Below are 11,242 nucleotides of genomic sequence, written 5' to 3' on the forward strand. Positions count from 1 at the left end.
CGTTAACACAGGCCAGAGATGCTGAAGATGGACGCACAGAGAAAAATACCGTAGCAGGCAGATCACTCACTGTTCATGATGCACAAAATATTGGAAGAAAATCCTCAATATTGATTTGGGGGTTTATATGAATGTATTTCTGAGGGGAACTGACTGTCTTCAGAAAAGTTTACGTGGTATTTCTTTTAATCTTGTCTCTGTAGATTTCATATTAAAGCAGTGTTTCAGCGAAGTGCTGCTTTATTTACAGCGGTAACCAATGAAATGCAGTATCTGGTGTTCCATGAGTGCCTCCTGCTGTCAGAGAGTGAATCTCTCAGACCTCTCTTCGGTCCCTGCGTTCCACCTCGCTGCCCCACTGCGGGTACGGCGGTGATTCCGCTGGTTCCGCTTGCACGGTATCTGGGTGCCTGGCTAGCGCTACCCAGCCCGTAGTTGACACCATCACTTCGGCGAGAGCACCGTCTACGAGACACGCTTACGCCTTGAAGTAGAACCTGTTCGTCGAGTGGTGTTCTTCTCACCGAGAAGACCCCCAGAAATGCCCGATCAGGGTCGTGCTTTCCTTTTTGCAGCAAGGGTTGGATCGAAGTCTGTCTCCCTCCACCCTTAAAGTCTATGTCGCTGCGATTGCTGCTAACCATGACCCCGTGGAAGGGTAGAGTGGAAGTCGGTAGGGAAGCATGACCTGGTCATCAGGTTCCTTAGGTGGGCGAGAAGGTTAAATCCTCCCCGACCCCCATCTATACCCTTTTTGGACCTGTCTCTAGTGCTCAAAGCACTACAGCAGGGCCCATTTTTGTCTCGTCCGAGCCTTGAGATGGTACGTAGACCGGACACAATGCTTTAGGACCTCAGACAAGCTCTTTGTCTGCTACGGAGGCCGGCAGAAGGAGAAGGTCGTCTCTAAGCAGAGGATGGCCCACTGTATTGTGGATACCATCACCCTGGCTTATCAGGCACAGGGTGTGCCCTGCCCACTCAGGTTGCGAGCTTACTCTACTAGAAGTGTTTCATCCTCCTGGACGCTGGCTCGTGGCGCCTCGCTGGCAGATATTTGTAGAGCTGTGGGCTGGGCAGCCCCCAACACGTTCGCTAGATTCTATAGCCTTCATGTGGAGCCGTTATCCTCCTGTGTTCTCACCTCAAATGGGTAGAGGCACTGAGAGGCCCCGGTTTAGTGTCGGCTTGCTAAAAATGCTCCAGAGTGTCTATACTGTAGACCCTGTTGAGCTCCTCCATCCCCTCGGCAGCCAGACGTGGCAGAACGTCCGGCGCCAAGCCCTCACTCGATGAATCTGTGAGAACCGGTAGAGGGCTGGGTTCCATATGTAGAGACCTAAGTGGATCCCATATGTGTAAAGTCCACGGTATAGCCTCAGAGCCCGTGTTTCCCCGGCAGACTTCTGCCATTTCCAAGAGGGTTTTAATCACCTCTAATTTTCCATATGCACCTAAACGGTTGTTCATATGTGTAAGTGCTTCCGAAACCTCCTTCTGGGAAGGATGGGGCTTCCGCAACGTTCCTGTTCCAAGTGGAACGGGTATGTTTTCCCAGTGTTATCCAATCTCACTGAGTGGGTAGTGCTATGACAACGGTGACTGGTCTTCTTGTTGCGAGCCCCGGCCTACACCAAAAAGGGGCGTAGGCGGCTCGCACAGGACACTGGAAGGGGCAGCATCCATGGCGCTTTGGTAGGGATCCCAATTCGTCGGTCACTGACGTGACGTCAAGAGTGACCGACTGAGAGGGAATGTCTCGGTTAAGTATGTAACCCTCGTTCCCTGAAGGAGGGAACGGAGACGTCACATCCCGTCGCCACGGCTGCTGTACCACCGCTGAGCGGCCAGTCACTGGCTCGGCTCCTCAGCGAAAACCTGATATGCGTTGCACCAGCTGCCTTTTTATGCTCACACTGTGATCAGCAGCAGCTGAATGCAATCATCACATGCCCAAATTCGTTTAGTTTACACTCGAAGTGGATTGGTCTAAGCGAGATCCCAATTCGTTGGTCACCGACGTGACGAGGGTTACATACGTAACCGAGACGTTTTTCATGTTTTGTGAGGAATTGAGGAAGTAATGTGGAATTAAACATTAACCAGCCACTGACTCTCTTAAATTTAAGCAACAGCAGTTTACACTTTATGGGCTGAACAGCAAGGTTCTTTGAAAGCAACCTCTCTCTCTCTGTCATGCTGTTTTATGTTATATATTCTATCTGCTGACCTTGAGAACAGCAAAGAAAGATAAGAAAAACTAAATGTAACACTGCATCTTTCAAAAGCGAAGCCAGTTGTGTGTGGACCTTGAAATGCACCGTAAGATGAAAAACCACATGAAGCAGTGCACACTACCTACTGTATTTATAAATACAACCTAGATAGAAAATTTTTTAATTAAAAGTGCATACACTACCTTGAGTTAGAATCAGTGCTATTCAGTTGAAGATTGAGTTTTCATTGAAATAAGTGACCCTGACCAAAGCACGGTAAGACACTGAAGTGGAGAGAGGCTTTTATGATGCCCTATTTGATTTGATGTCTCTATGTCCACAGTCATCCAAGCGCTGCAAATTAGACTGATGAATAACCAATGCAGCCCCGTCGAATGAACTCTGGCTCGTTTTCACCTTGTCATATTCATTAGATTTATTCTGCTATGACTGCTATATGAAAAAAATACCTTTTAGGGTTTTTTTTTTTCATTCTTTTAGCTTGGGTTTTTCCAAGAGTGGAACTAATTCTTCTTTCTTTCTTTCTTTCTTTCTTTCTTTCTTTCTTTCTTTCTCTATGTATGTCTGTAAAGGTGAGTATTTCTGTGGCTTACTGGCTGAAGTCAAGAGTCCACCCCAAATTTTCTATGACATTCTAGGACATTCTAGTCTATATAATTGTTTTGGCCAATTTATTGTTCATCAAGTGAAAATGATATGCATGACCACTGATCACTAGCACACCTCTCCTCAAAAAAAAAAAACATGATTTAAGGTATCATTCAGGTCCGTAAAAAGTGCACAAAAGTTTAATACTAAGGGGTTTAGAAGTACAAACAATTAGCCTTAACAAGCACCACTAATTAAAACAATAAATTCATAAATTAAATAAATAAATAATATATAAATTATTGTCCATTAACAGTGGAATTTTGTCCAGACTTAATTTGCTACTAGGAAACTAGAATATTGCACTGCTAAGATCAGATCCTTTGACGAAAATATCTGCAGACAGACCTCTCCCTTTGGTGTTAGGATGGCGTTTAGGAAGTCCAACCTAGTTTCAGAATCTCAGTGGTCGTGGAGTAGTTTCCTCTCAGGGCCTGAGATCTGAATGAGTGGCGCTGATAGAGGTTGAAGTACTGCTTCACTGAGCAAGCCCAAGTGGCCTGAACTGTAGAAACATTTGAGCGGTTTAGGAGCCGATTTGAGTGGGCGACCTGACAGAGCACCGCCAGCTAATTCTCTGTAATGGGGAACCAGCTTATTATACATTACTGACATAGGTCTAGTTACCTACTGTAACAAAGGCAGTGAACTTGAAGTTTATTATACAATTATTATGTATTATACAATATGCCATGGTCAAAATCCAAATATTCAATCAGGGTTATTATAGTTAACTAAAAAAAAAATTTAAATTTTTTTTTAAAGTCTTTTATTATCATTATTATTTTTTTTATTATTAATAATGATAATAATAATAATAATAATAGTTTTAATACATCAAGTTAAACTAAATGAAAATGAGAAATGTTGCCTTAGCAACTATCTGAAATAATAATAATAATTTAACAAAAATGCAAACAAGAAATATAAAGATGAAAATGAAAACAAATTCTAAATATTAATAAAAACTATAATAGTATCTCAATGATAATAAAATAACACTGGTCCAATAAATGAGGCTAAAAAATCCAAAATGACAGACAAAACATGCAAGAGATCAGTAACGTAACCAAAACATGAGCTCAGTATGTACAGGCATAACTGCAGGAAGAATGAGACTTCACAAACATTGAATGACTCAGACTGCCCCCCCCCCCAGGACACTGGAAAGGAGACAAGAAACCTTAGACAAGAGGCCTTTTTAATGGATGTCAATGAAGAAGAGTCTTCAATACTCTAAATGAACTGGCTTTGTGAGGAAACAACTCACAATCGACAGACTTTTTGGCTAATCTTCAGTGTTTTCCAGTATTCCTTCTCTTTTTGAGTTTGTCCCTAATGTTGGAAATCACAATTCTAAGCTGTCAGATTTATGAGTTTATGTTTTTGAAATGTAATTTCCTCTTTGAGATTGCCCATTATTTGAGATTGCATTCATGTGCATATCACAAATGGTGCTGTAAGGGTTGCACGCTAAAACCGAATACTTTTAATAAAAAAAAATAATAATTTTTTTGAACTATCCCTATCCTTAAGTGTGATCATTAGTACTTGTGCTGTCTGGTAGCACTACAGGCAGTAATTATTCATCTTCATTTACATCAACACATTAATCTCGAGCTAAACCCTCACGTGTGAAACACCCACACAAAGTATGTCATCAGTGCAGATCAACAGCCTCTGAAGACACATCTAAAACATCACAACTGACCTCAAATCAGCATTGAAAACCCAGCCGCAAACACAAATATGCTGTGTCCTGCAAGTCGGTTGATTGACAATTATGAGACGCGCGGTGATATTGAGATTCTAGCGTTTCCTATTAAGCGAGAATGCCCCAGGTACACCGACTGCCACTCGCACGCCACGCAGCAAGAATTCATATATATGCTGCGCCGCTGCGGCTTCATTGATGTCCTGTTCTCTGGCATGTTGCACCGTGGCAGATCAATATGACCTTACCTCTGCTGCCTGCTTCTTTGAAACTTAATTACTGATATTCAGCTACAAAGTCATCATGGTGCCAATATTCATTGGGGATCATTATCAGCCTAATAAAACCGGTTATTTATTGGCTTCTAGCTGACATTCAACCTATCTCCATTTACTTCTCTGCTTGCAGAGGCACTGACAAGAGAAAAAGCACAAAAAACATAAAAGCATGTTATTTGTCTTTAAGCTAGCCATATTGCATGTTGTTATTGTGGTGTTTGTGCATTTTCTGATAGGACTCTTTCCACAGATATGCAAAGGCGCTTAACAACCACTGGCAGACAGACAGTATAAGGACAGACAGCTGCAATCTTGACTTGTTGTCACGTTTCATCCACTGTGAATTACAAAACATTGGCGACAGCGACTGTCCCTACAGTAGAATTGAACGACTCGCTCGAGGGCACACCAGTGATTTTGTTTAGTTCAGTTTATTTGTTTACAGGGGCAATGCACATTAATAAGCATGTGCCAGAATTAGCCAAAGAAGCTATTTTTCGTCTGATATCCTTTCATGGGATGTCTCTTCATTAGATAGAGTCTGAAACATTGTTGCATTGTTTCATCTAGCAGTGTTTTATCACGGATGAGGGGTCAAGGTTTAGCTGGTTAGCATGTCCCTGTTAGCTCTTGTTTGTTGAATCATACCATGTGGCAGCAAAAAGCATATTCCTTCATTGACAGTCATTAAAAAAATGACTTCTGATAAAATCATTATATTGCTCTTAAAAGCTTAGGATAGTCACGTGTGGAGCTAAAAGACAACAAGTAGATGTGATTATTTAGATGCCATATGTTCATATAGACGATAACTCCATAGTACCGTGGAGATTGGACGCCACCTTGCTTTGCCTTCTGTGAGCTTGTAATATCAGTTGGAGAAACAGTGACCCCTGGAGGTTAAAGGGTAATACTACACACACACACACACACACGAGGGCCCTTTGCCAGCTTCCCTCCTTTAGCGTTTAGATTAATATGGTCCACTTTCTATCAGCAGACTCGCTGTTAATGCAATCTGCACTGCTTTCCCAAAGCAATTAACGGAATGGATGCACTGCTGTTGTTTTATCAAAAACAAGTTGCATCCTGAAGCACATCTCAGCTGTTGATTTATTCATTTGTGTTTCACTTTAAAAGCCTCTGGCCCATCTCTTTTTTATAGAGAATGAGCCGAGGATGCGTGAAGCCCAGCAGGAATGGGTGCTTAGAGATATGAGCTGTAACGTAATGTCACACTGAGGAGAAATAGAAAATGATGATTCGGAAGAAGTGCCAGGAAGCTTTATACAAGAAGGTGAAACAAGACAGATAGTAGTGCAGTGATGAGGAGGAACGTCGGTGGACGTAATATTGTTTTGTTGATTAGCGCAAACTCCAGGGGTTGAAATGCGAAAGGATGCAAGTTGTTTGTGTCTTTATGCATGCTTAGCCTGAGCAAGACGGAAGGTGTCGAAGAAAAGAAAGATTGTAAAGTATGATCATGATAATAGTAAGGTTTCATTTAGCAGACGTCTTAATCCAATTGTTCTGAAAGAGTCAGTGTCCAGTCCTGCTTCTGGAGGGCCAATGTCTTGTTGAGTTTATGTCCAATCTGCCCAGAGACACTTCCCTGGAAGTTTGTAGTAATCCCAAACTTGATTAGGATCGGAGCTAAACTCTACTGGAATGTGGCCCTCCGGGAACAGGAGTAGACACCCCTGCCTTACAGTATCCTGAGGTTGAGGATTGCACAACAAATGGTGAATTTAATGGGAATGAACCAACAACTTAACAAGGATAGTTGTAATAAAAATTCTGCTATCCTTTTCTCACCCTCATATCATTCCAAAGCTGTATGACAGGGCTGTCAAATTCAGTTCTTGGAGGGCCACAGCCCTGCAGAGTTTAGCTTCAACCTTAATTAAATGCACCTGATCCAGCTAATCAAGTCCTTCAGACTCATTTGAAAACTACAGGTATGTTTGTTGGAATGGAGTTGGACCTAAACTCTGTAGGACTGTGGCCCTCTAGGAGCTGAGTTAGACACCTCTGCAACGTATATGACATCCTGTGATTTGCAAAACACAAAAGGGGATGTTCTGCAGAATTTCACAACATTTTTTAGCATTTCGCATATGAGTTGTATGGACTACATTTATGGTACCTACTCACTATGTAACGATGCACCCCGAGCCAGTTGAAAATCTCTGAAAATATGTGACGATTCAAGTCTGTTGAGATGTCAAAAGAATTTTGATATAATTGGGGGCGGGGGTTTATGTGAATGTATCTCTGAAGGGAACTGACTGTCTTCGGAAACGTAGATGGTATTTTCTTTTCATCTTGCCTCTGTATAATGCGCATTAAAGTAGTATTTATAAGCGCAGCACTGATTTGTTGACAGTGGCAAGGAAATGCCGTATTTGTCATGTATGTCATAAGTGCCTCCTGAATTTGCATCCTCATGCAGCCCGTCTGCTTTTATGTAGTTATGTAGCATAATTTGTCAGAACAAGTCAATTTGCTTCAAATGCCTTTTCTGTACAAGGTGCATGTTCTGCTTGAAAAATGCTGATATTTCATTTTTTTTTAAATCCAAGCTAAAAAAAGAGAAAGAGCACAGGCAAAGCCTTAGTTTGTTTATATGAAGAGATTTATTTATTTATTTATTTATTCATTTATTTATTTATTTGGGACTTTTGTTTTAAAATTTCACTTCGTTTTTGTTATTTGACATAGATATTTAAATTTCACAAAGAAATATGCATTATTTTTTTCTAAAGAATAATAAAATGACACTTTTCATTTATAAATTTTGTATTTAAAAAAAATTGTGAGAAAATCGTATCTTGAATCACATTGCATTGTGAGTTGAGTGAATCATTACATCCCCACTGTATGCTTTCACTGAAAAAGAGCAGCATAAATCTTCAACAAAACAACTTCTTTTGCATTCCACAAAAAAAAGAATATCGCACAGGTTTGGGAACAAATATAAGGTGCATAAATGATGATAGAATTGTAATTTTTGGGTGAAGTGTTGCTTGAACTCTAGCAATGACACTTTACATGAAAAACCTTCTCAGCTTAGTTCATTTATTCATCTTCTATCTGTTTTGCAGAGATCCCAACAAACCAGTGCCTCAGGACACCAAGTTCATCCACACAAAGGCCAATCGCTTCGAAGAGGTAGCCTGGTCCAAATACAACCCGCAAGACCAGCTGTACCTGCACATCGGCCTCAAGCCACGAGTCCGGGATCACTACCGCGCCACTAAAGTGGCGTTCTGGAAGCACCTGGTCCCTCATCTGTACAACCTTCACGACATGTTCCACTACACCTCCACCACCACCAAAGTGCCACCGCCCGAGACGACTCAAAACTCCCTGTCCACCAAACGTCCCAACGGCAAAGCCTGGCCGTTCAACACCAAGCGGCCTCCGATGTCTCCAGCCTACAACAGCGAGAGCGGGAAGGAGCAGTGGAACGGAGAAGAGGAACCAGGCCCTCTGGTGGTGGAGAACCCACGGGATTACTCCACCGAGCTGAGCGTAACCATCGCAGTGGGAGCTTCTCTGCTGTTCCTCAACGTTCTGGCGTTCGCCGCTCTGTACTACCGCAAGGATAAGCGCCGACAGGAGCAGCACCCGCAGCCCAGCCCTCCACGAGCCACCACCGCCAACGACGTGAACCGGCATGCCCCTGAAGAGGAGATCATGTCCCTGCAGGTCAACCAGACGCACCACACATAATGTATATTAAAGTAGTGTTTATAAGCGCAGCACTGATTTGTTGACAGTGGTAACCAAGGAAATGCTGTATTTGCCATGTATGTCATAAGTGCCTCCTGCTGACAGAGAGTGAATTTGCATCCTCATGCAGCCCGTCTGCTTTTATGTAGTTTTAGGCCCCGATCAGACAGAACGTGTTTTTTGCAGTGAGAGGCGCCTTTTTTTAATTGTTTTCTATTGGTAGTGAGCGTTTTGCACGCTGTTTATGCGCCCCGGGCGCCTCGCGTTTTAGCCGCCTGCTGCGCCTCCTGTTTTTGCAGGAGCGCTCTGAGTGCCTGACGAGCGAGCGTTTTCAATTCACTCCTATGGAAGTTGAGCTTAAACACGCGGTGAACTTCGCGCAGTGCATTATGGGATTGAAAGTGGCGCGAAGAAAGCGTTGAGAGTGTCCGATAGTGGCAAAAAAGGTTGGGCATTCCTCGACTTTATGCAAATATCGAGCGAAAAATGCCGGTGACAACCAATCATCGTTAAACGAAGAAGAAGAAATGCAAACAGGATATAAACCTAGTTCTGTCATGACAACTCTCGGAGGGATTGGCATGGTAATGTACATGACAATGTTAATGTATTTGGTCTTGGCGGAATAGATCTGCTACGCTGCTGCTGCTGCTGCAGCAGAGCAAATACCAAGACTTGCTACTGCCAATACATCCACAACATGCTGCTGTGATCATGTAAGAAATATTGCTGCTGCAAATTTAACTTACATGAAATAACCCCCAAATAGCATACATCAATCACCTCGTAGCAGATCTATACAGGTGGAGCTGGGGAAGGTGGAGGGTTTCCGAAGTGCAGAGGTGTGCTCTGCCCTAAATTTGACACGCCCCAAAGCAGTGGCGTTGCCAGCGGCACTGAGCGCAGATTTGATGATGTAGTGGAAACGGAAAAAAGTTGAAAAAAAAGCAACTCTGAGCAGAAAAGCACCCAACGTCATTCGGGTTTTTTTTCCATTGTCCAATCGAATGAATGGAGAGGCGGGCCTTCCATTGTGGTGATGAAAGTTTACCGTTGCTTAGAAAGTCTGGAGAATGCAATGATGGAGGAGAAACTTTTGGTGTCTGTCGCGGGTTACCAGGAGCTGTATTTTTTAAGGTTTTTGCTAATATGACAGTTTACTTAACAGCAAAAAAACAAAGATTTTAGAGCGCTCGCGCTGTAGTCCTTTGATTAGACTGACAGGACAGCTGATTTGGTGGTTGCCTAGCAACATAAAATACTGCAGCACACTGATCTTTTTTAAAAGTCACCAAAAAAAAAGGCAGTGCGCTGCGCCTCCTCGCATTTTCAGACCTAAAAAACATGTTCCGTCTGATAGCCTTATGTAGCATAATTTGTCAGAACAAGTCAATTTGCTTCAAATGCATTTTCTGTACAAGATGCATTTTCTGCTGGAAACATGCTGATATTTCTTTAAAAAAAATAAAAAATTCCGTGCAGGTCAACCAGACGCACCACGAGTGTGACGCAGGGCCACCCGGAGACCCCTTACGGCTGGCTTCGCTTCCCGACTACACGCTGACTCTGCGACGCTCGCCTGACGATATCCCGCTCATGACGCCCAACACCATAACCATGATCCCCAACTCGCTGGTGGGCATGCCCAACCTACATCCGTACAACACCTTCACAGCTGGCTTCAACTCCACCGGCCTGCCACACTCCCACTCCACCACGCGTGTATAGCTTTATGGCCATCCGACAAGAGGGAGGGATGGGGGAAGAGTCTTTGGCTTCAATGAAAACACTGATGTGAGAGGAGGGGGTTCAGGACGATGGCGGAAACGAAAAGATTTGAATAGACTTTTGCAAAAAGCAGTGACAAGTTCTTTCCAGATGTCAAGTTGTGCAAACCTGCCAAAACAGAACTGCTCTCTTTCCTTTGAAAAGGGACGAGCGTTTCAAGCAGTATTTTTTCTAATCATCGTTTTAAAAGAGAAGAAAGAAACGGCTTTTTAAGCAGAATCGGGCGAATGGAGCGATCACTTTTTTCTTGAATAAATAACAAAAAAACAAAGGAAAGTGCATTTTATTTCCCATCACAGTCTTTTGTGGGGAACATGTTTCAAAACAATGGCCTCTAAGGTGACATCTGCATTATATTGTTTGCTTTGCTTTTCGATTTCTTTTCAATGCCTTATAAAGAGCTGTTTTTTCACTTCATTTGACTATCTTTTCCTGAGATGTGTCTGTGTGGAACATAGCGATCTGACTCGAGCGGTTGGATTCCAGGAAGCATTAGACAGACGACAAATATGGAAACGGTGGATTGAAATGGTAACTGCAACTCATTTTCCAGTTGCATAAGCTCACATGTGGTGTTTTAACTTTTTTTCTTGGTTCCACTGAAAGTCTTTTGTTGGAAACTTTTCCATTGGACAAGACTGGAGATAAAGACTTTACTGTAAGAAGTTACTGTAAGTGTTTTGTTTAAAGAAAAGTGCATCTTTTACTACAAAAATTAGCTATCGGCTCCTGCGTCAAATTCCCATGAAATGCACACTTACACACAACGCTCAGAGCACTGTTTGACTGGTGTGTGTGTGTGTGTGTGTGTGTGTGTGTGCGCGCGTGTTTGATTGCCTTTG

The 11,242-nt window shown here is 42.8% G+C and overlaps 2 protein-coding genes across 2 annotated transcripts in view; both read left to right on the top strand.

Moving 5' to 3' along the window:
• LOC107748936 (neuroligin-3) overlaps window positions 1-11,196 on the top strand; it is a 137,047-nt gene extending 125,851 nt beyond the window's left edge. Inside the window, exons 7-8 of the mRNA XM_016563952.1 lie at window positions 7,982-8,588; window positions 10,095-11,196. Coding sequence (XP_016419438.1) covers window positions 7,982-8,588; window positions 10,095-10,340 — 853 coding nt within the window. The 3' untranslated portion in view covers window positions 10,341-11,196. The remainder of the gene's footprint in view (window positions 1-7,981; window positions 8,589-10,094) is intronic.
• The window catches only part of LOC107748937 (ephrin type-A receptor 3-like), a 70,989-nt gene continuing 70,474 nt past the window's right edge, over window positions 10,728-11,242 (top strand). Inside the window, exon 1 of the mRNA XM_016563953.1 lies at window positions 10,728-10,739. Within this exon, the coding sequence (XP_016419439.1) occupies window positions 10,728-10,739 (12 nt within the window). The remainder of the gene's footprint in view (window positions 10,740-11,242) is intronic.

This window comes from Sinocyclocheilus rhinocerous, unplaced genomic scaffold (assembly GCF_001515625.1).
Source record: "Sinocyclocheilus rhinocerous isolate Xijiao unplaced genomic scaffold, SAMN03320098_v1.1 scaffold440, whole genome shotgun sequence".
Classification (NCBI taxonomy): Eukaryota; Metazoa; Chordata; class Actinopteri; order Cypriniformes; family Cyprinidae; genus Sinocyclocheilus; species Sinocyclocheilus rhinocerous.